Source organism: Misgurnus anguillicaudatus, chromosome 10, assembly GCF_027580225.2.
Source record: "Misgurnus anguillicaudatus chromosome 10, ASM2758022v2, whole genome shotgun sequence".
Lineage (NCBI taxonomy): Eukaryota > Metazoa > Chordata > Actinopteri > Cypriniformes > Cobitidae > Misgurnus > Misgurnus anguillicaudatus.
In genome coordinates this window covers 32,969,634-32,994,875 of record NC_073346.2, presented here as the reverse complement: position 1 = coordinate 32,994,875, position 25,242 = coordinate 32,969,634, and the positions used below count along the sequence as shown (strand labels likewise).

Below are 25,242 nucleotides of genomic sequence, written 5' to 3'. Positions count from 1 at the left end.
GCCCACGACGTAAGTAGGCATTTTTGACGATACCGAATAATACGCAACTCAATCTGCTGTAATGACTTTTCTGACCCCGACATGCGCAGTGGGAACAGCCTGTGACGTGAACCGTGAAGGGGTCTATACATATATATTACATACATGCACACAATTATTAGCCAAGCCATTTAAACTTTTAATTTATTTAAAAAATAAACGTAACTTGGTGAAATCTTTTTAAGAAACATTATACTTAAGAGAAATATAGGGGAAATAGACTTCTACAGAACACCGGATCCTTAAAAATCACAGTTTAATGCTAAAACACTTCACACAGCTATTGAGAAGCATTACTTTCTGCCACCAGTTGGGTTCCGCCCACAAAAAACGTCATCTCTGTTTGCAAACAAGCAAAAGGTCTATGCTAACAGTGCATCTGGACACAACTGTTGGCCCCGTACACCTGTGCAAGCAGCCAGAGCAATACATCCATATCTGTCTGGCACTATGTGCTACTTTAATTTGAAAAAAAAAAAGATGGTGTCTAAATTGGCTTCTCTCACCCATGCTAATTAAGTTGAGCAGGCACGCTGTAACAGCCCATAGAAGAGGTTACTGTGACAACAGCATCTCACACGAGAGTTCCGTCAACGTCTGGTGCGCTTATAACACTGTTGTCACTGCAGGGACGTTTAGTTGAAATGGGGAAAAATGTTACATTTTCTGAAAAAGATCAGAGATCGCATGCTCTTTACCAAGTTAACAAGCTGCGAGAAAATGAACTGAAATGAACATCCCTATAGCCCACCCCAAGTCTCTCTCAGGCAAAAACTGGTGGAACACTGTAAAGTTTAATACCTAATAATAAAAAAGTTTTAATCCCTCATAGTGACACCTGATCATCTGTCTGCTATCGATCAGAGATTTATGGAGCCATGAGCTGCTCAGATTTCCGTTGCTTTCTGTAAAGGGTTAAATATGGGTAGAATACTGTCTGTACATATTTATTACTGTGTGTATTTTTTTTTTAAAGCACCCATGCATTTGTTTTCTGGTGTCTACAGATGGGTTTGGAGGGCCTGCAACAAGAGTTTGTGAGGTTGGAAGAGATTCCCTTTTCCTCGGAGCAGAAGTGGATGGCTGTGCGTGTCGTCCATCGCACTCAGCAGGTGAGCCATGCCCAAGTCACATGCCTAAAAACACTGGATGGATGTGAGTGGGTGGTACAAAGTACTTGGAAGATAAAAGTTACCTAGCAACATCAATTTTCTTTAGCATCATGCCTACTTGTGCACCAACACTCACATTACATAAACATTTTTTCACTGTGATGCATAATAAGCATGACCAGGTGGACCAGAATTTGAACTTATGTATAAAGGTTAAAGTTTTTTTTCGATATATCTGATTTCAAGGACAAGCCTGCAGTGTTCTACGTAAAGGGCGCCTACGAGCAGATTATCCGTTTCTGCACAACCTACAACAGTAAAGGTGTTGCTCAGCCTTTGACCAATCAGCAGAGAGAGCTCTACGTGCAGCAGAAGAGCTACATGGGCACTATTGGCCTCAGAGGTACAGAACCGGGCTCTTGTCAGCTCTGGGTCACCTCACTTTACCAACTCAAACAATTGCTTGATGTGTTGATAAGATTATAGTTTCTCACAGGATATGGAGTAAGAATTGTCTCATATTGACATGCATCTATTAGCATTCCTTTAATTAAAGATGTTTCATGAAGGACATAGTAATCATTTTGGCAGCGGTTAATTCTCTTGTCCTTTCTCCTGGCAGTGCTGGCATTTGCGTCTGGATCTGAGATGGGTAATCTAAATTTTTTGGGACTTGTGGGCATTATCGACCCTCCCCGGGTGGGAGTGAAGGAGGCTGTGGCGACGCTCATCGGCTCTGGGGTGGCTGTAAAAATGATCACAGGGGATTCCCAAGAAACTGCCGTGTCAGTCGGTATGACATTCAATCGTTTGCTTCCTTTAATTCGTTGGTTGTTAGTTAGCTAGTTAAGTCAAGGGTATGTTGTGGCCAATTAAATCATATCATATAAGAAATATATTTGAGTTTAATGTATGTGAACTTACCATTTCACATTAAGCACTGATTTCCAGACACATTTTTCACACATGTCATTTACTTAATTCTTTCTGTCCACTACAGCTAGTCGACTGGGTTTCTACACCAAAGGTTCCCAATCCCTGTCTGGAGAAGAAGTAGATCAAATGGAAATCAATCAGTTGTCGGAGATGGTGCCCATGGTATAGACACACTTTTATATACTTTTAATAAATTACATTTATTTTTTATCTGGATGCTTTGATTGATCGACATCGCATTGGTATCGAGCAAAAATCACATTTTGTGACTCAATCGATAATGATAATTTTTAACAAAAAATCGGTGGTCAGGATCGGTTGCAAAAATCTTGATCGGATGTTAGTATTTGTATATTTTCTCCACAGATAGCAGTATTCTACAGAGCCAGCCCCAGACACAAGTTAAAGATAGTTAAGGTGAGTGCAATCAAACACAAACAAAACTTCGAATTTCTTTTTTTTAGAGATTCAACAACTTAATAGTTGAAAATATTCAACATCGGAAAAAGCATTTAACGAACGTCATTGTCGATTAGTTTGATTTGTGACGTCACCTGCCCACTGCCCCACTGCAGAAGGCACCATACAGCGCAAGAGCATGCAGTAATGGGTGGAAGTTTCATGATGATGTGAGACAGCGTGATGATTGACAGGCAGAGGCAAAAGTGGAATGTTTTTTTAATAAAAGTTTAAAGGGAAATTTCACAATACTTTTTTAAGATGTCAAATAAATCTTTGGTGTCCCCAGAATACAAATGTAAAGTTCTAGCTCAAAATACCATATAGATAATTGATAATAACCCTCTTCAGGTTGAACGGTGGCTACTGCAGTCGAATTTTCCTATTGGATGTTGGGTCCAAAAAATACCTTGTGAAGTAATAAGCAGGTTTAAGCTCACCACGCCCTTGTTACAATCTCACCACACACTTGGTACGAGCTCAGTTCGTCCCCTCTATCTCCGTTGGGATCTGCCCACTTTTCTTGCATTTTTCAAATATTGCCAGTGGGTGGAGTCAGGCTCTGACCAGGGGTTTAGTTACTCTTTAAACATGGAAAAAGTCAGATTTTGATGATATGTAATTTCATCATTTAATATAAATGACTTTGTCTTTTGGAGCAGATGCGCCTGGTTTTGTGTTGAAATGAGGCGGTGGGCAAGTCATCACAGACAAAACTTATCAATATTGACGTTTGTTGAACTCTATTTTCATTAGGGCTGTGTATTGAGAAAGAATCTCACGATATGTTACACAACACGATACATGGGTTGCGATGCAATATTTTGCAAACATTGCGTTACTGTAAACTGTACTATTGGGTTATTTCCTCTTTTTAAAATATAATGGGATATAATTTGAGGAAAGCTGTCATTGAGAACACATCACCGCATGCCAACTTTAGCAAAACAATTTGTGGCACACCCCTACGTTAGTACTTCCTGTCACTGTTTAAGTTAAGAGATAAGATAAATGCTATCTACATTGCAAAAAATGACTTTCATACTTAGTATTTTTGTCTTGTTTTCAGTATAAGTATCTAAAAATTCTTAAATCATAATGTATTATCCTGACGAGCAAAATTACCTAAGAAAATAAGTCTACTTCTTAGACAAAAACTATACAATTTAAAGGTGCAGTGTGTAATTTTTAAAAGGATCTCTTGACAGAAATGCAAAATAATATACAAACTGTATTATCAGGGGTGTATAAAGAACTTTTTTAATGAACCTTTGTTTTTATTACCTTAGAATGAGACAATTTTTTCTACATACCCCGAGGGTGCCCTTACGTGGAAGTCGGCATTTTGTGCCGCCATGTTTCTACAGAAGCCAAACTTTTTTTACTACGTCGTCTCCGACAATGACATGTTTTTCCGGTGGCCGCTACCGTAGCTTCTCTATACGTTTTAAAAGCGAGGGGTGAGCAGTGGACTGAGCCGTTGGTTGCAATTCGCAACCTCACCACTAGATGCTGCTAAAATTTACACACTGCACCTTTAAGTGAATTTGTGCTTTAAACAAGCAGAAATATCTGCCAATGTGGTGAGAAAATTTTGCCTGAATTAAGTGTTTAAGAAAAGAGAAAACTTATTTTAAGATTTTTTTTCTCACCCCATTGGCAGATCTTTTCGCTTGTTTTAAGCACAAATTCACTTAAATTGTATAGTTTTTGTCTAAAACTTAGATTTATTTTCTTAAGTCATTTTGCTAATCAAAATCTTAATTTAACACTTTTTAGATATTTATATTGAAAACAGGACAAAAATACTAGGCAAGGCAAGTTTATTTGTATAGCACATTTCATACACAGAGGTCATTCAAAGTGCTTTACATAGAAATGATAAACCATAAATCAAAGATACATGAATTTAAAATATCAATTAAAAGAAAATAAATGTGATTTTAATAGAAACTGTTTAAATGTGTGAAAAATAATAAAACAGGAAAAAAGTATAAACCCGTTAAAAAATAAGAATAAAAACAAGAGAAATAAAAAAAAATTAAAGAATTACTAAGAAAGTCATTTTTGCTGTGTAGTAGGGCTGTAGCTATTAATCGTGCAAATGCGGGTTTTCTAAATGATAAAATTTTAATGAATTACGGTGAAATCCCAGCACATCCAAAAGACAGAGGGCGCTCTCGTGCAGAAACTCCAATTGTGCCACAGAAGTACACAATTAGAAGTACCATTACAAAACTATTCCAGGAAATGTCTATAAGCATATTTATATAGCTGTTCTTCAAATTGTTTCAGGTAGTTTCATGATGATAAAGAATATTTTGAATGATTTTGTTTAACGCGTGTTCTTACTTCTTGCTGTGCATGAAACACAGAATCGCAGCCTTTCGATTCAGAATCGATTTCAGACGGGTATTTTTAATGGGACACGCGATTTATCGGCACAGCCCTACTATCTAGTGGTCGTGATGTAAACCACAAATGATTCTTGTGTGATTAGAAAATATCGACAATACCAGTTTTTTAAATCAATACAGTATTGCCAATCAAAATATCACGATACTCACATGTAACAGTATTTTTTACACCCCTAATTTTCATTATAAAATATTTTTTACTATTCAAATAGTTGTTGCAGTTCTAGTTTTTCCAAAAGCCTAATTTTCTTAGGTTTTGTGGTGCTGAGGTATAATTCAAAACAATTAATGTTTTTTCTGTCTTCAGTCCTTACAGAACATCGGTGCGGTCGTTGCCATGACAGGAGATGGTGTTAATGACGCGGTCGCCCTAAAGGCAGCGGACATTGGCATAGCTATGGGTAAGAGCGGTACTGATGTCTGCAAAGAAGCTGCAGACATGATCTTGGTTGACGATGACTTCCAAACTATTATGTGAGTATAGAGTTGCTTGTATTTTGGGTTTTGATCAGGATGTTCAATGAGTTTGCAAATGTCGTCAACCTTTTGTTCTTTCCTCCAGGTCTGCCATTGAAGAGGGGAAAGGGATTTACAACAACATTAAAAACTTTGTGCGTTTTCAGCTGAGCACGTGAGTTGGCAGATTTTTATATTTTTTATATTTTTTATCAGAAGTTATATTTTCTTTTCCATGTGGCTAGATGAGCTTTACCTTTTAAAGGGACACTCCACTTTTTTGAAAAAAAAAAAAGTAGGGCAGCAAAGTCCTTGATTATTGCGCCAGAACGAGAGTATAGTTCCTAGCCATATCGGCCTAGTAAATCACAACTGTTAATTTTCTGTTGGTCTTAGTACACGATGTAACTACAGAAGAGTCAAGTTTTAAATAGGAAAAATATCGAAACTCTTTGGTTATTTTTGAGCATGATGCTAATGATCTAATCAGATTCAATGGATTATGCTAAACTATGCTAAAAGTGGTACCGCCAAACCCAGAGATCAGCTGAATGGATTCCAAAGTGGTAAAAATCTAATATTTAGGGGAGCTGGAAAATGATTTTCCTATTTTTTAAAAAAGTGTAGTGTCCCTTTAAGTTCCACCTGGCTGCAAATCACGGTTCACGACTGTGATTTGACAAACTAAACAGTATTTAAATGATCCCAAAGATCCAACAATTGAATTGGGTTGTTACAAGCAGTCAAAAAGCTTTTTAATCAAAGTATTCAATCATATTTACTAGGGCTGTGTATCACCAACAATTTCCCGATACGATACGTATCCCGATACAAGGGTCCCGATACGATGCGCATCACGATACAAGACTATTTTGAATTACATTTTTGTTCAGAATTTAGTAACATTATTATTATTATAATTATAATTATCTGTTTACTGTACATTGAATAAGCAGTGTTGTAACAATTGTGTTTTTGCCATTCATTTATTAGCTTTTGGGGTAACTCATAGAAATACTTAAAATCTCAGAGTTAATATTTAACTTATGTTTTTTAAAAGCAGTTTTACAAAGATAGTGCCTTAGCCTACTCTAGGCATTATATTTGTCTCTCACGTAATTATTCTATATCTATGAATTATGTATAAACATGCAGTCAGACTTAATACTATTTAATAGAAAACAGATTAGCAATGTGACAGCTATAGTTTGAAGTAGCTCTGTATCTCTTCTCTAAATGTACACTTTTCACATGCAAATATTTGTCGTGTTTCTTCTCTAATGCGTTAGTACTGTTTTATGAGAGAGCCCTTTCCAGTAGTATAGGCTAAGATATCTGCGCTTTCATACTGAACTCATTGATTTTAAATACGAGAGAGAGAGAGAGAGAGAGAGAGAGAGAGAGAGAGAGAGAGAGAGAGAGAGAGAGAGAGAGAGAGAGAGTGAGAGAACGCGGCTGGCAAGTTATGCAGACACGTGCGCCAGCGAGACAGAGACGCAAACTGAAAGTAAACCCCGCTAGCATTAACTAAGTTACGTACTCCGCGGGACACATGCGTCATTTTTTATATGGATCACGGATCAACAGCGATTCGTCACGTTAATTTCAAAGGTGCATCTGAATCGATACGGAAGGTGCTGTATCGATGCGCGCATCATCAGGCGTCCATGACGATGTATCGTCGTATCGATATTTTGAACCCAGCACTAATATTTACATTTATAAGAAGAAAAAGACAAATGTTCAAACTTTAAAGAGTTTATCATTCTATATTTTCTTTAGGAGCATTGCTGCCCTCACTCTCATCTCTCTTGCAACGCTTATGAACTTTCCCAACCCTCTAAATGCCATGCAAATCCTCTGGATCAACATCATTATGGACGGCCCGCCGGCTCAAAGGTAATATACTGTGCTCACTGTACCACAGTATTGGGACGACGCTTGTGTGAATAACAATAAATCATCTTTATTTTAGTTTGGGCGTTGAACCCGTCGATCCGGACGTGATCAGGAAACCCCCGCGAAACGTGCGAGACAGCATCCTCACTCGTAGTCTGATATTGAAGGTCCTGGTGTCGGCATTCGTCATTGTGTGTGGGACCCTGTTTGTGTTCTGGAGAGAGGTGAGCGCCTCCAGCTCATTTGGGTCCTGATTTGTTTTTCATCTGCGTTTTCTATTTAAATTCACTCTTTAGGTAAATGACTCGACTGTTTAGGAAAGATCGGATCAGAGGCTAAATTTGTTTACCCTGTGGCCTGTTTTCTGTTTTGGTGGGATCACGCAACTCTCATTAGCTTTGAGGTTCTGTGCGTCTGTTAAGAATTAAGGCAGGGTATATCATTTTTTGCTTTTATCTAGTACTTACCAGCAGCCGTATCACCCTGTAGCCCAAGACAGCTTTCCTACTGAAGCTAAGCAGGGCTGAGCCTGGTCAGTACTTGGATGGGAGATCACCTGGAAAAACTAGGTTGTTGCTGGTAGAGGTCTTAGTGAGACCAGCAGGGGGTGCTCTCCCTGTGGTCTGTGTGGGTCCTAACACCCCAGTATAGTGATGGGGACACTATACTGTCAAAAAGCGCCGTCCTTTGGATGAGACCAAAATAAACCAAGGCCCTGACTCTTTGTGGTCAAAAAAATTTCGAAAAAGAGTAGGGGTGTGCCCTGGCATCCTGGCCAAACTTGCCCGTTGGCCTACTAATTGGCTATATTACTCTGTCTCCTCTCCACTAATAAGCTGGTGTGTGGTGGGCGTTCTGGCCCAATATCCTGGCCGGACCACTGTTATCAATGATATAAGTATTTGAAATGAAAATGATTTATTAATGTCTAGTGACATATCAAGGCCATTTTATGATTAATTGATATACATTTCTTACATACTGTTCCTTTAACCCATAATCACTGTCATTTGTGTGTAAGGTAACTTTCTATGACACCACAAAGCAAGAAAGGCACAAAATCACCCTTTTAATGCAGACACGTATGTGACCCTTGACCACAAAACCAGGGGTCAATATTTTTAAAATGAGATTTATACATAATATGAAAGCCAACTAAGCATTTTATTGATGTATAGAATAGGACAATTTTTGACCAAGATACAACTATTTGAAAATCTGAGTGTGCAAAAAATCTAAATATTGAGAAAATCGCCTTTTAAAGATGTCCAAATGAAGTCTTTAGCCACATGTATTACTAATGATAAACACATTTTTGATTTATTTACTGTAGGAAATTTACAAAATATATTAATGAAAGATGATCTTTATTTAATATCCTAATAATATTTGTCATAAAAATGTAAAATTTTTACCCATAAAATGCATTTTTGGCTATTGCTACAAATATATCTGTTTTACTTATAACTGGTCCATGGTCATGTATGTTTGCCTTATAAAAGCTCAAATCTAATGATATTTAATTATTTATGTGTTTGGTTTAAGCTGCGAGACAATGAGATCACACCACGGGACACCACCATGACTTTCACCTGTTTTGTGTTCTTCGACATGTTCAACGCTCTCAGTTCCCGATCACAGGTAAAAAAAACGCTTAATAATTCACTGTTCTGTAAAATCAAGAATGATGCTTTCATTTTAACTTTGAAGATTTTAATGTTAGCTGTAACACATGTCTTGCTCCATGTGAAAACAATTTGCATCTATACTAAGGCATAGAGAGGTTTATTTATAGTAGTGGGAATTCTGATTTGTTGCTTTGCGTCACTCAGGATAGACACTAAGTTTGTAAGTTTGTGAGCCAGTCTGATTTGGACCACAGGCTAAAATATCCCTGAATTAGGGTCACCTGAAGAACTTGGGGTGGGTAGAATTTTTAAAAACTGTAGGAATTAAAAAGTTCAAAGGTCAACGTGTATTTTGAGCACAGAGATTTTAATGATCTTGATTCACATTGATTGATTATGGTTCACTGTCTTTGTCATTTTGCAGACACGAATGGTGCATGAGATGGGCTTATGTAGTAACAGGATGTTTTGCTATGCTGTACTGGGCTCCATCATGGGCCAACTTCTGGTCATTTACTTTCCTCCCCTACAGAAGGTTTTTCAAACAGAGAGCCTCAGCATTTTAGGTATGTAATAAACAGCAAACCTTTGTATGCAACATGCACTAAAATTCATTTTCATACAAATAAACAAACAAACAAACTTAAAGCAATAGTTCACCCCAAAATGAAAATTTTACACATCCTAGATTTGGATGACTTTCTTCTTCTTTCACTCAAACACAGTCAAGAATTATATTAAGTAATATCCTGGCTTGATAAAAATAATATCCTCTTTTCAGCTTTATAATGACATTGGATAGTGCCCCATTTTTACATTCATCCATTCATTTTTTAGGGCTGTCAAGCGATTAAAATTTGTAATCTAATGAATTACTTGATGTGCCAACCAATTCATCTAATTGCATTTTATTGCACATAAATATTTGCATGTAAATGAAGAAATTACACACAAATTTAATAAAATAAACAGGTGGATCAACTGTAATCAAATGTAAAATAATAATGCAAACATTGTAAAAGTTATGTGATTTGAAGTCGTGTCAACAAATGTTTTTATGTTATTTTAAAGACCCACACAACGATATTGGACCCACTCACTTTTTTTCTAATTTAGTTCATATTGCAACACACCAATTGTCAACTTTTAGGCGGCAAAGAAATGTCTTGATTGGGTGCGTTAAATGTTTTAAAAATGAACACGTTATTTTTGCCATACCAATTAAATTATTTAACGCGTTCAATTAACAGCCCTAGTTTTTGTAAGGAAAATATTTATATTTCAAAGTTTATAGACTATGGTCATACACGTGTTCACAAGAGAGTTGAGATCAGACAGGAGGCTAACCTCTTAACCAACATTGCAAAAACGTAGGCAAAGTATCAAAAAAGCAGTTGGGCGTGTTACAGAGTATTTCTGTGCCGAATGCACTTCGCCAGGGTTTGTACAAGTTTTGGAAAGTTTTTTCCATTACCTGTCCAGCTGACGTTTCAGGGGTTTCTATACGTATCACTTCTTTATATATCCCCCGGGAAATCCCGCCCACCCGTCAATCAGCGGGAGATGCTAGAACTTGCAAACATCATATCACGCAACACAGCTTTGTTTAATTTCAAAACTCAACTGTATATTATATAAATGACACGAACATGTAGTGAATCATAAGTTAAACAGTGTTGTATAGTGTTGCATGCCTCGTACTCGCTCCACCCGCGGTAGTAACTCCTCCTTCTTCATTTTTTTGTACGTAATCGGAAAGAATCGGTAAAGCTAATCTTTCTTTTATAAATCTGATTAAACTAAAAACTCTTCGAAGATATAAAGGATGTAATACTACTTTATAGGTACTTCAGATTAACATAAGAAATGCAGAAACAGCGTGTGTTACGTGAGCTTTAATGCTATTATAAAGCTAGAAAGAGCCAGGATATTATTTAAAGGTGCCGTAAAATGTTAAACTGTACTTACCTAAGCATAGATAATAAGAGTTATGTACATGGTAATGACATATCGTGAACCTCAAGCAGGATTGCTTCCTCATTCTTATGTAAACCTCGTGCATGCAAAAGACAGCTGAATCGCCGCAAACTCAACTGACTGTCGTGATGTATTCCCCAACACACACACATTAAATTTAGTACAATGTTGTTACAATGCTAAAAACAAAGTTGTGACTGCTCAGTTAGTGATATATGCTAGTTAATGCTATATGCTAGCATTTAGGCTGAAGTTCTACTATTGATGTTAGAGTTACGTTTTGCAGGTCCATACTAAAAAATAATGCAAACTTACCACTCAGAAATGTCCATTAACAATCTCCAAACAATTGATTATTCCTCAAAATCTCTATCACACACAAAGCACCAAAGCCGAGCAAAGCTTAACATTTATTATTCATGAATATCATTTATTATTCTTTCTTTGTTCAGTCGAGAATTTTTTTTTTTTTTTTAGAAAAACATTCCAGTACATTTTAATGGACTTTAATGGACCCCAATACTTATTAGTTTTAATGCAATTTAAAATTGCAGTTGCAAAGGACTCTAAACGATCTCAAATGAGGCATTAAGGGTCTTATCTAGTGAAACGATTGTCATTTTTGGCAAGAAAAATAAAAAATATGCACTTTTAAACCACAATTTCTCGTCTTTCTCCGGCTGTGTGACGAGCCAGCGCGACCTCACGCAATACGTCATCACGCCAAGAGGTCATGGATGACGTTTCGAAACTACTCCCCAGTGTTTATACATGTAGAAAAAGAGGACAGTTCCGACGTTGTTGTATGTCGAATGATACTAATTAATGTCTTTGTGTCAGTTTATTGTTTAAAATGGTTCGCAAATGTACGTTTCATAAATGTAACACGTGACCTTTCCACGTCATTACGCACTTACTTGAGGTCGAGCTGGCGTGTCACACAGCCGGAGGAAGAAGAGAAGTTGTGGTTTAAAAGTGCATATTTATTATTTTTCTTGCCAAAAATGACAATCATTTCGCTAGATAAGACCCTTAATGCCTCATTTGAGATCGTTTAGAGTCCTTTAAAACTGCCATTTTGAACTGCATTGAAACTGTTTAGTGTTGGGGTCCATTGAAGTCCATTAAAATGAGAAAAATCCTGGAATGTTTTCCTCAAAAAACATAATTTCTTCTTGACTGAACAAAAAAAAGACATCAACATTTTGGATGACATGGTGGTGAGTAAATTATCTGGATTTTTTTTTTAAGAAAATAGACTAATCCTTTAATAAAGCCACATACCCTCTATGTAGATATCAGAGAACAATTAAACATATGATTTCACCTTTACTATAACTCCAACTGTGTTTGACTAAAAGAAAAAAGTCATATACACCTAAGATGGCTTGAAATATGGCGTAATTTTAATTTTGGGGTTGATTTCTATAATATCATTTAAAAAAGTTTCAACCCCTGGGGAGTCAGCTGACATTGGCTTAACTTGGTACCCTCTTCTATACGCTACATTATTACTACGCTCGCTAGTGCGGTTTAATTTTAGCTGTGAACTCTGCTGCTTATGCTGTCGATTTTTCTGTGTATTCTCTTGTAAAGCTGTTGTGAAACAATTGTGAAAAGCGCTATATAAACAAATTACACTTTTGGATAGTGCATAATGGACTTTTCGGATAATGACACACAAATATACCATCTATCCACAGATCTGCTGTTCCTGGTCGGCCTGACATCTTCCGTTTGTGTGGTGTCGGAAGTTATAAAGAAATTAGAAAGACTTCGAAAATGTCGAGAGAAATCTGTGGACAATGATGATTTCCATGAAGTATGACACACATTGTGTCTTTTGCATAAGACAGTGGGATGGGCTGGAGTGTTTTGGAACGTCATCCAGGGCGCTCTCGTACCATAACAGACAACTCCCAGTGGGCCATCAGGTCTGACCTGTATGTTCAGTTCTTTATCAAGATCAAGGAGCTGATTTTGGAGGAACAATGGTAGCCCTGAGTGTCTTTGAGACTCCCATTAGCCCGTGAAGATGCTGTGGTGTGCTGCTTTATGACTGTACTACTTTCCATGGCATCCGAACGAACTTTATTTATGAAATACTGTATCTGTCCATACAGTGACTATCTTGATTCATGATTGAAGGGATGTATTATGATTTTTAAATGTTGAAATTATTATTAAAATGTCCTTAGAGGTTTGTGGATCAATATGAATAATGCCTTTCTGCATTCCAGATTCCGAATTTGGCTTTTTTGCATTGAGAAAAGCTGTAAGCGTGCATTCTCCTAAACCACGATTGAAAGTTTCACTGGTTGAACAAAAACAAAATTGTGTTTTTGGGGGGAGACTTGCGTGAACATGATGTGCTAAACAATCATGTCTTTACTGTCACAACAGTTTTACAGGATGCCAAATTCATTTTATATCTATAGGAAAACAGCATTAAGGTATTAATTTCTCTCTCATAATCTAATTTTGAAAGATTACTTTGTATTGGGAGAATAAAGGGTGCCATTTTCTGATAGCCTCCAAAGTACATGCACTATCATTATATGTTCTTATATTATTATGATTATAACACAACCGGCTTGTATAATTGCATAATTATTAGTTTCGGTGTATTTACACACTACCTTCCTTATTATGTTAATACACTGGTATCAGGGACATCTCCGATAAGTTTTTCTTTTCTTTTTTTTAAGTTAATAATTTATTTATTCTTTTACCATCCTGATGATTAGATGAGGTGAATACATTTTAGCACTTACACCTTAAAATGCTCAATTGTTGAAATCTTGGAATATAGACTTGTTTGACTAACCAGCCCCCCATTCCAAAAAATCTCAGTGTAGCCCACCGTCACTCTTATGGTCCTTTCTCCCAATACTGATGACCCGTTACTGTTTTTACAGTATGTGAGTATATTTTCTCTTTGTATTGCAGATAGTGGTTCCCTATTACCAGTTTGTCTATATTAATGAATCAGTGTAACTGCTCATTCTGTTTTACATCGCTTTTGCTGTAAGAGCAAACACGGTAACGCACTGATTTGAAAAGTTTAATTAAACGAAAATGAAGGGTGACTGGTAACAAGCTTATTTCAGTAGTTTTATTTTGTATTTTCAAGATTGTATTTATTTTATTGTGGTTTGCACAACTGAAACCGGTAATATATTGTGGTCATTTCAAAACACAATTGTACAATAAAATTTTTACAAGTTTAAACTTTTTGTACATTTAGTGTTCTTGGCATTCATTTTAACAAATACATTATTTTAGTCTGGCTTCTTTGAAAAAAGCACAAAAACATTTTGTGAAAACATTAAATGATTTACAGTCAGACATAATGGTTAAAAACTAGCCTTTTGCTGTCACTACCCTTTTAAAAAGTACACATTTGTGCGTAAAGAGTTAATATTAGTACCTCAAAGGTACGTATACCAAATGTATACATAGCTGTACCTAAATGGTACATACACTTTTTAAAGGGTACTGCCCCATTCCAGTGACAGCTTGGGACCATTTCCTCTGAAAAAATGGAGTGTCCCTTTAAAGTGCAGTATGTACATTTTTGGAGGATCACTTGACAAATGCAACATACTGTAATATACATAACTATATTATCAATGCTGTATAAACACTTTACATAATCAACCAGATGTTTTTATTACCTTAGAATAAACAGGTTTATCTAAATACTTTCGGGTCCTCTACAGGTAAGTCGTCATTTTGCACTGCCGTGTTTCTACAGTAGCCCTAAATGGACAAACTGCTCTACAGAGCGTGTGTTTGATGATGACGTGTTTGTCCTGTGGTGGCTACCGTAGCTTCTCTATTCGCTTCGAAAGGAAGGGGCGAGCGGTGAACTGATCCGTTGATTGCAATTCGCAACCTCACCACTAGATGCCGCTAAAATCCACACACTGCACTTTGAGTACAATTTTACGATTAATGATAAACATGTGAAGATTGTTAAATCTAAACATTTTGTAAAAGCTCAGTGAATGAACTTATATTTCTGTGTCGCAGATATTAACACTGCGTTTACAAGGTAAGTAATTTTCTCAAACTGCTACAGTTTTGAGTCTTGTGTATTTTAACACGCTGGCAAAGCCTTTCAAGCTTTTTGTTCAAAGTCTTTACTGTAAAAGTATTAATGTAATACTTAATACTGTAAGAGACGAGTATTAATTTTCGGTAAGTTCCCCGTCTCATCTTTTAATTGTCGGTACATCCCTGAGCACAAGTGTTATTTAAATCTTTTTGGAAACCTAAGATACCAAAGATATTTATTCATAGCAGCATCTTTCAGATTTCTTTGAGGGATTATCAGCATTGCGTGCTTTGCTCTTGTGTCTGGTACGAGCGGGGAGGAAAGATTCATTCATGTCCGATTTGTGGTCCTTCCTCTCTTTTCCATCGTCATTATCATCATCATAATCATCATCATAGTCCTCAAAGCTCATATGCTCAAAGCTACTCAGTTCATCCGCAGACTGATTCTTGCATCTGTTGTCGCTCTGTGTTTTGTCGACAGCTCTGTTCCTGTATCTGGTACTGATTCTCCTGACATCATCTTCATCCACCAAACTCAAAACCGCATCGCTCAACTGTCTGAATAGCTTTTCAGCTTCAGAGCCTTTCACCAGCAGAGACTCTGGTTTGATGCCTCTCTTGAACTCCCGAGCAGCCTGGTGAACCAACGTTCCCTGGTACAACCTAAATATCAGAGAAATGCTCTGTTATAACAATATTTAGTAGTATACGTAGTATAAGACTAAATTACTGAATATTTATTATAGATATTTATATATTTACTATCGATCACTCGTTGTAACATCCCTTTTAAACTTATATGATGGCCTCATTCGGGTATCCGAATGGTTCATTGGAGAGCACTGTGTAATAAAGTATGATAACATTGTAGCCAGTGTTGGGAGTAACACATTACAAGTAACGTGCATTACGTCATAATATTACTTTTCTCAAGTAACGAGTAAAGTAACGCATTACTTTTTAAATGTACACATTAATATTTGAGTTACTTTTTAAAAAAAAGTAATGCGAGTTACTTCTCAGTTTAATTAATTTGATTTAAAGACCAGATGAGAGTTCAACGATTTGCGCGAGTAGATTACATACAAAGCCAATGCAAAGACGCGATCAGGCGCAGCCCCGCATGGGGCGATGCGAACGACGCGATATGGGCGGCGCGTTTGCCGTGAAAACACGCGCTATTCGCCTCAAACGCGTCTTCGCCCAAGTTGAAAATATTCAACTCTAGTGAAAAATTTGCATGACACGAAGTTGAATCACGCGAGTAATTTAGAGCGAGAAACGCAATTGCACGCTTCGCGTTTGGTGTAAACATAGTCACGTAGAATTGCGCACTCTTATGCTACGTACACACCAAACGCAGGGCATCACGTTACTCACTGTAGATTACTCGCGGGATTTAGCTTTGTGTCATGCTGGTTTTTCGCTTGAGTTGAATGTTTTTTGCTTGGGCGAGGACGCGTTTGAGGCCCATATTGCATCATTTGCATCGCCCTACGCGAGGAAGCATCTGATCGCGTCCCTGCATTGAATCCGTATGCAATCCACTCGCGCAAATCATTGGTGTAAACCCACAGTAAGCGTGCGTGCCTGACCGGGAACAGTTTGAGTCAGAAATGAAGATGGCAGGCCAGAGCTCGACATTTTTGCGATGATTATATGCGATTTCTGAATGCAGAACTTCTCAGTCATAAAAACACATTCAAGGCCTGAAAGAGATCAAGCCTCAGCCGAGTATGAAAAAGTAACTAAAAAGTAACGTAAGTATTACTTTCCATGAAAAGTAACTAAGTAATGCAATTAGTTACTTTTTTGGGGGAGTAACTTAATATTGTAATGCATTACTTTTAAAAGTAACTTTCCCCAACACTGATCATAGCAATCAAAGATTTATATGACAATATGAAAGATTTTTCATTTTAAAAATGCGTGCTGTTTTTCTCTAAAAGTGCATAATTTACAGTTTACTGTTTGTTGTGGTGTAGTTCTGTTTGTTTTGAATATAACCAATGTAAATGAACGCTTAAGAAATCAAACAGTGCTGTACCGTGCACACTCTGGTTCAGGAAGTGGACGACACAGTAACTGATTGAGACAGAGACTCCACCACAGACAGGACTGCCATTGGCTGTACAGATGAGCCACCTCATGATCCAGATAGACTTTTCCTCGACTTTTTTGCCTTAACTGTCTGTCTAAATTCGAAAAAATCAGATAAAATAACAGTTTGACAAACAATACAATTACAAGTACTTCAAAAATGATCAAACATTTGGCCAACATAAAAAACAGACATCATCTTTGGAGAACCCCATTCAATACAGTATGTACTGCAGTAAACTACATGTCAGGTGTCCCACAGTCAATAATTTCTGTTGATGTCAGTAGAGGAACTATTGTATTTTACTGTTGACAGGTGCAACATCTTTAGATCGCAAGATATTGACGTATTATGACATCAGTACCTATTTGTGTCCTGGCCGTGATGTTGAGCCGTCCATAGACCATCCCCAGTAGGAGACCCCAAAGATGCAGCAGGTTCGGCTGAGGCCGCGCATTTACCAGCCAGTAACGCGTCGCGAACACTTGGAGCCGCAGGTCAGGTGGAATACCTTTGAAAGTGACAGATGGTAGGTGTAACTAGTTACTAAGTAATACATTTCTGCAATTTTATTACTTTATCTTTAAAAAAGTAAAGTTAGGGACTACTCTTATTCTTCCAGTAATTAATTACAGTTACTTCTTATGTAATTGTACTACAGTACTTAGGGTTAGTCTTAGGCCATCACCAGTTTTGGTGTTTTAGCAAAGTTTTAATGTCCATCCATATTTATCTTTTTTTAGATTTAAACAGAAAATACAGGAAATATGTACACAAAATTAAAAGGAAAATCATTTTTAGAACTAAATGTCTTCTTCAGACATCAGTCAGTATTTAGTGTAACCTCTCTTGGCACGAAACACATCTTGAGCTTTTTTGAGGAGACTTTAGTCCTGAAGTCATTTAATTAGAATTAAAAATTAGGATTTAATTTTATTTGGGTTTAACCAAAGCTTTTACGCTTGCGGCCGGCGCATGTTTTCAATTGATTCCAATGGAAACTCCGCGTCCTTCAAACAAGCCAGCAGCCAGCATCCCCCTCCGCGCTGGCAACCGGCGCTCTGCATTTTTTCCGCGCTCGGTGCTGAGCGTCGAGAGTTGAAAGATATTCAACCTTGAGTTTCAGACGCGTTTAAAAGTTTTGGTGTGGCCAGCCCCTTAAAGGTGTCTGAAAAGGCCTTGAGAACCGGTTGGTTGCTGTGGTAATGTCCCGCCCCTCCTCCGGAGCTTTTCACTCAAAGTTGAATCTCTTTCAACTCTCGAGGCTCAGCGCCGAGCGCCGGTTTTCAGCGTGGAAAAAAACGCTAGCTGCTGGCCCACCTGAAAAACGCAGAGTTTCCATTGGAATCAACCGAAAACGCGGCCGTAAACGCGTTGGTGTGCACACCTCTAAGAGATCCTGCAATTTCCTGCTATTGCTCAAGTGGAAGAGGGAAGTCTACCCTAAATACTTGACACTTCTGCTTATACTTTTATACTGCTTTTTAATACTACATACACATTTCCTGTGTTTTCTGGTTGTATTCTAATAAAGAGACTGAGAAAGAATTATATATGATCATGCAAAAACAACAAATCTAATATACTGTGTATGGACTGTAGAACAATTATAATACAATAGTGGATTTAACATCGAAATTTAAAGTCTAACATTAAAATGCATGTTTGTTATGTATCCTCACTTTAAATGCTTTGATGAGTTAATAAGAATAATAGTAACACTTGTGTCCAATTTTTACTATTAACTGGTTGGATTAAAGGGCGTGTTGCAGGTTTACCACCACTGTCGATTAATGGGTACATAAATCACTGAAGATATGTATATCATTTTTAAAATGTCTCAAAAATGGTCTTAAAGACCATTTTCTTTACGTTTTTGGTATTAACGTTTTTTTTTTACGCAATTCGGCGATGACGTCACGTTGGGGAGAAGTGGAGAAAACCTCAGCCAGAGCCATAGAGATAGATGAGACATTTATTGCACTTTAATACTTACCTATATAATATGGAAATCATATATACATAGTAGGAAATATATAATGTGATATACTGCAAAGTTACTTTGCTAATTATTATTTATGATATATGTGTAGATAAATAAAACTTTGCAAATCTGCTGACTTAATCCTTTCATGTCCTGACCACCAGGCTAGAGATTTTTAAACATCCTTAATCCACAATTACTAGTCTATCAAATAAAATCTAAAATATATTGCTTTGTGAAATAACAAGATGCTTTGATATATTGTTTATGCGATCATAACGAATCACGATCATTTTATATGCTGAAGCAGCGGTCAGCGGGACCGCATACATACATACTGCATTTAAACAGGCGTTCGGGGGCTTTTTACATCAAAAGACGACAGGCTATGCCATTTGAGGAGGAACCGCTCATTGACCACCGGATTTTTATAAATCCTGTACATGGTTGGACCTGCCTAACGGGTTAAGTACTTATATACTTTTTTGAGCAGAGAGGCTGCACAGTTTTACCAGCGGGCTGCGGGAAGCGGCCGCACATCACGCCGCCAGACGGTATTGCTAATATAACTCGCAATGTATAACTATTATCAGACTGGCCCACCGGGAAAGTCCCGACTCTCCTGATTGCCACTCGCTGTAAGGAAGTGAGTGCGTTTTGGTCGCTGGTCGACCCCGCGAACAGATCTGACGTGCCTCACTCAGCTTCCAGGATTGCCTGAATCCATTTGTGCTGAAGATAGCATACACCCATTTCAGGCAGGATCATGGTCCCACTCATGCCAGCACCCACGAGTATGTTTGTTTACTTTCTACACGAAGTTATTCTAACATTATGCTATCTGTCTGTCTGTCTGTCTGTCTATCTTTTTATGTATAATCTGCACTATCAGAACTGTACTTTACTCGTCTCTCTATAGTCACTCTCAATCCTCTCAAGGCGGCTTTGGTAAATTCTCTCCCCAGCGTGACGTCATACAGTGCGTTTGTGGGGGAAAGGAGGATCATTGCAAACTGCTGTACTTTTTCCTATTATATTCCGTTTTGTGATACCCAACAACATGAAATGCAATAGATAACAGTTTAAATGTTTATTATCAACAAACAAATTGCACAAATTTATTAAAAAAATGAGCCTGCAACACGCCCTTTAACATTAATTTTACTGAGATATTGGCTGTTTATTATTACTTACACTGTAAAAAAATTCTGTAGAAATTACAGTATTACTGGGTATTACTGGCAACTAGCTGCCAGTAACTTACTGTAGATTTTACATTTATGTTTTTTGCTCGCAACAGTTTGTTTAAAGTCAAATGAACATGAAACATTTTTAGTCTTTATCTTCTACAGTAAGTTACTGGCAACCAGCTGCATAATTACAGCTAATTTTTTACAGTGTAGCACATATCTAATTCTTCAAAACCTACATTCTTAATCCAATTCCTATCAATACTTAAACTTAATAACTACTTTATTAAGTATTGATAAGCAGTGATTACGAGTATATTGAGGAAAATGTGGTTAATAGTTAATTAAGGTAAGACCTTAAAAAGTTGGACCTTACAAAGTGTCACCAAAATAATTTATGTACTTTTATATGATATATTTGAGCCGTTTCAACGCCTATCTTTGTATACTTTACTAAATAGGATTTAAAATTGAATACTTTTTGGAGAGAGTAATTTGTACAGTAACGTAATTATATGATAATTAGTAACTAGTTATAAATAACTTTTTTTAAATAACTTACCTAACACTGCAGACGACACACCCAAAGTTTCAAAGAATATCTGAAGTCGGAAGGCGTGTGGTTCCTAGAAGAGACATTAGACAAATAAAATAAAGATTTGAATTCATAAATCCAAATATAGTCTATTAAAATATATGAGATGCTTTGACATCAGTTTTTTACCTTCCATAATGTTTCCAGTTGAAGTCTTTCTTTTACTTTAGTAGCTTTAACTTCTGAACAAGTAAGAGTTAATCCCTGTCTTTCATACTCTGTTACACAGCACTTGTCTGTGCTTGTTTGTTGTTCTCCTGACAATAATAAACCATACACGACCTGTCGTAAGGGCAGTGAGGTTTCATTGCAACTGGGTTGCTGGAAATCTTCAACCTGAGGATTCATTATAATCCTTTTCAATACCAAAACATCAACAATGAAGGAGTTTATCTTTCCTTCATGCAGCTGCATCAGAATCCAGGCAGGCAGGGCTCGCTGTGGACCTGTACAGGGTATCGGTGTGTTTGAGTTGAAGAATTGGGCAAGGGAACCTTTGGTGAGCTCGTACTCTTTGATGCCTTCAATCAATGCTTCACGGACAACATATTTTTCCTTATTGTCTGTTATGAAATTCAGAACACCATCAATGGCTGCTTCTGGACATAGAAACTTGGATAGCCAGGTAAACAAACCATCAATACGGGCGAAGTGCCCACTTAAATTTGAATACATCTCCCACGCGATACTTGAGATATTTTGCAATTTCACATAATCATTGCCTAGAATGCATGCGAGGACTGGCAGAAGATCCTTGTTCATGTGATTGAAAGATGCACATAATCTGTCGAATATGAAATGTTGGGTTGGGATGTATTTTTTCTTTGTGTCTCTGTTCACACTTCTCCAGGAAAATAGTCCAATAGGCAGGAGTCCAGCCGTGAGGTTGAATATATAGAAATCGCTGTCATTGGACAGAACTGGACAATCCCATTGGTTAGCCAAAGCAGCAATCTCCCAATCGGCCTCTTCGGTGCATTGAACAAATGGCACCTTGAGTTTATAGAGGGTCTGTCTGAATACATTTTTAACATGAAGTGGCAGACACGTTCCCCTCCGGTCTATAGACAGATTACTGGCCCTTCTTATTTTTTCCTCTGCTCGTGACTTGAGGGTCTCAAATTTTTTGTCAGTGTGGTCGCTCCCACCGTCGATTACAACGTATGGCTGAATATCACAGTCTCTGAGGTTGGTGATAAACTGGGTGATCAAATATTCAAAGGCCTCATATTCTCCTCCATGCATCTGATCCAGTTCAGAGTTAAAGTACAGGCTATAGTAAAAGTTACATCCATCAATTATGAGTTTACTATCTCTAAAAGGCAAATAACTTAAAATGCCTGGGTTATTCTCAATGAAGCTCTTTAGTCCCTGAACTCCCATGTTGAATATAGGTATATAAATAATGTAAAATAACTATAACCTGAAACATAAAAATATTTTGCATTATACGTTTGTCATTTTATAGCCCGTTGTTTTTTTGTTATTTTATGTGTGATTTACATCTTCCTGTAGGCCACATAGAGCCTTGCGTTAGTAATCAGACATTCACTGTAAAAAATTAGCTGTAATTATGCAGCGGGTTGCCAGTAACTTACTGTAGAAAAACTGAAAATGTTTCATGTTCATTTAACTTTGAACAAACTGTTGCCAGTAAATAACATAAATGTATAATCTACAGTAAGTTACTGGCAGCTTGTTGCCAGTAATACCCAGTAATACTGTAATTCCTACAGACATTTTTTACAGTGTACTGAAACATTGAAAGACCAACATAAGCTGGTGAGCTGGTTTTAGCTGGTCTCCCAGCTTGATTTAGCAAGCTGATATAGCTGTGTTTTGATCAATTTTTAAACCAGCTACTGCCACCTTAAACCAGCTTACGTCTTAGCTGGATTTTTCAGTAGGGTGGGGATCTATTACCAGGTAATAGGTAACACTTTACAATAAGGTTATATTTGTTAATAATACGTTTTGTGTTAATGAATTAACGATGAACAATACTTTTATAGTATGTATTAATCTTAGTCCAGGTTCATTTTGGCATTTATTAGCACATTTATAAAATCAAGCATTGTATCTGTTAACTTGAATTAATCCACCAAGAACTAACATGAATAACTGAATTGACATTTAGCTAAAATTAACAAGAATTAATACATGATTGTTCATGTTGGTTAATACATTTACTAATGTAAAATAATACAGCCTTATTAATATGTATTTGATTATAAAAATATGTATTTTATTATAAATCGAATTGACTGTAATTCACTTTGGATAAAAGCAGCTAAGTGCGTAAATGTTTGGATAAACGCAGCTACCAAAAATGCGTAAATGTATGCTTTTTGTCTTGTTTACCATTTTATAATGTTATTATAACAACATGAAAAATAACTGCAATTTAAACATAGTTTGAATAGTTAAATTAACTTACCTTTTTTCTTTCAGAAATCAATGACAGGAATAAAGGTTAAGTCGCCTGTGGGTTTTATGTATTTGAATTATCATGCGCCGAGACGCGCAGTTTATTATATATTAGTGCGATTGGAAAACGAAACCTAAATGCGCCTGACCTATTGCGCCTTAAGCTTTTCTCCATAAGCGAAACTAATGTTGACTCATGATCACATGAATCACTTACCTTTATGGATTTGGCAGACGAATTTAGCTTACAGTGCAATAAAGTTATACATTTTTTCATATAGGCTATTGTAATCCCCACGATCGGACATTTGCGTTGCTAACGCGACGCATTACGATGTGAACTACAAGAACATCAATACCTCTTATTAATGCTTCTAAGATGTAAACATGTCAAGTGTTGCACCATCTATTATCAAAAAGTTTAACACTATAGCGATGGGTAGGCTACAGCAGCCCAAACTTTACTCAAGTAAAAGCTATAGTAGCTAATAAATGCTCAGAAGCAAAAGTCATTTTGAAATACATGAGTAAAAGTATAAGCAATGAAAATATTATTTAGGTAGCTCTGGAAGTGATTTTACAAATAAAGCTATTGCAAATCAATGCTATTACTAAAATTTATATTATTAATTTCAATTACTAATGTTAATATTAGTATTATTAATGCTAATTAATCATTGTTTTTTGTTTTTATTGATAATAAAAATATAAGAGTAGGGTATTCAATGGCAAGAGTTTTGCATTCACAATGAAAGTTAAGTTAACTGAACTCAGAGTATTGTGAGAGTGTTGTAAGAAGCACTCTGAACATACAGTACAGTATAAAGATAATCAGACGCTAATCATCGATAGACTTCCCTCCTTCTGTGCTTCAAGTCCACATTTCTAGAAGTGTGTGTCACTCTGTCAAAGATTTAATCTATGTCTGACAGTTTGCGCACATACAGTATGTCGTGCCATCAACAGGACACGTTTGCAGTTTTGGTTTCCGTTAATAGGTTGTAGATGCATTTTCAGTTGCAGTTGTGCTTTAAAAGTTTTTTTATATGAGTGAGAAAGCGTATCAGTCTACTGGGGTTGTGTAGCGAATTGAACAAAGCATTCAAACTGATTCGTGAACCAATTCACAAGATTTGGCCCGGTGTTTAATACATGCGTTGTAACGAATCGACTCAAAGGATTCATTTATTTGCATGCTTTGTAAAGAATCGACTCAAAAGAGTCATTCATTCGCGAATGTCCCAGCGCTAATTATGTTGGCTTGACAAAGCAAAGCTATTTTTATAGCTTTTAAACTATATTCTTCTTTTTCTTTTTACTGAAACTGTTGTACTAGAGCTTTCAAGCTACATCCACCAAACTTGTACCCCGGGGGTGCAAATGCTGCCTGAAATTGCCCTATACACCATTTCGCAAGATGTAAACGACACTGGTCCACAAGCACTTCTTGTTGTTTAATTTTTTAGTTCACATTTATTTTACATTTTGATTCAGTTCAAAATTTTCTATTGGTTGTATTTTGTTTTAATATGAATTAATATTAATATTTTGTTAAGTTTTAAAAAACTAAAACAGGAAGTGCTTCTGGACCAGTGTTGTTTAAATCCTGCAAAATGGTCTATAGAGTGTGTTTACCCTACTATGGTCAATTGTGTATTATTATATAATTCATACTGGCAAGCGGGAGTATTTCTGTTGGCAAGGGATTGTACTTATGGAATTCATAAAATGGATGATCAAATTGTCAAAATTCCCACCTACTTTGCCAGGTCTGATGAGAGAGAGCAACACTAATGAGTCAGATCATGGTCCGGTCAAGGTCAAGCCAACATCAAAGTTTGTTCACAATCTTCAACCTTTAGTTTTGGAATGAACTACACATTTCGTCATAAAGTAACGAAGGAACGTCACACAGTGTAAAAGTAGGCTACATGTATTTTTAAATAATCTAAAGTAAAAG

The 25,242-nt window shown here is 36.8% G+C and overlaps 2 protein-coding genes across 3 annotated transcripts in view; one reads left to right on the top strand and one right to left on the bottom strand.

Annotated features, from left to right (window-relative positions):
* The window catches only part of atp2c1 (ATPase secretory pathway Ca2+ transporting 1), a 50,518-nt gene extending 37,373 nt beyond the window's left edge, over positions 1-13,145 (top strand). For both annotated transcript variants that reach the window (XM_055210972.2, XM_055210971.2), the window contains exons 16-27: positions 1,047-1,151; positions 1,398-1,554; positions 1,774-1,944; positions 2,152-2,249; positions 2,454-2,504; positions 5,271-5,437; positions 5,526-5,594; positions 7,202-7,318; positions 7,395-7,542; positions 8,864-8,959; positions 9,371-9,512; positions 12,627-13,145. In XM_055210972.2, coding sequence (XP_055066947.2) covers positions 1,047-1,151; positions 1,398-1,554; positions 1,774-1,944; positions 2,152-2,249; positions 2,454-2,504; positions 5,271-5,437; positions 5,526-5,594; positions 7,202-7,318; positions 7,395-7,542; positions 8,864-8,959; positions 9,371-9,512; positions 12,627-12,751 — 1,446 coding nt within the window. In that variant the 3' untranslated portion in view covers positions 12,752-13,145. The remainder of the gene's footprint in view (positions 1-1,046; positions 1,152-1,397; positions 1,555-1,773; positions 1,945-2,151; positions 2,250-2,453; positions 2,505-5,270; positions 5,438-5,525; positions 5,595-7,201; positions 7,319-7,394; positions 7,543-8,863; positions 8,960-9,370; positions 9,513-12,626) is intronic.
* Positions 13,146-14,023: 878 nt separating this feature from the next.
* Positions 14,024-23,464, bottom strand: LOC129448529 (single-strand DNA endonuclease ASTE1). The gene is made up of 6 exons (XM_055210973.2): positions 23,293-23,464; positions 20,985-22,278; positions 20,823-20,886; positions 17,451-17,597; positions 17,033-17,180; positions 14,024-15,648 (listed from the first exon to the last, which is right to left on the bottom strand). Exons 2-6 carry the CDS (start codon positions 22,236-22,238, stop codon positions 15,219-15,221), a joined length of 2,043 nt encoding a protein of 680 aa, XP_055066948.2. The 5' UTR covers positions 22,239-22,278; positions 23,293-23,464; the 3' UTR covers positions 14,024-15,218.
* Positions 23,465-25,242: the final 1,778 nt, after the last annotated feature.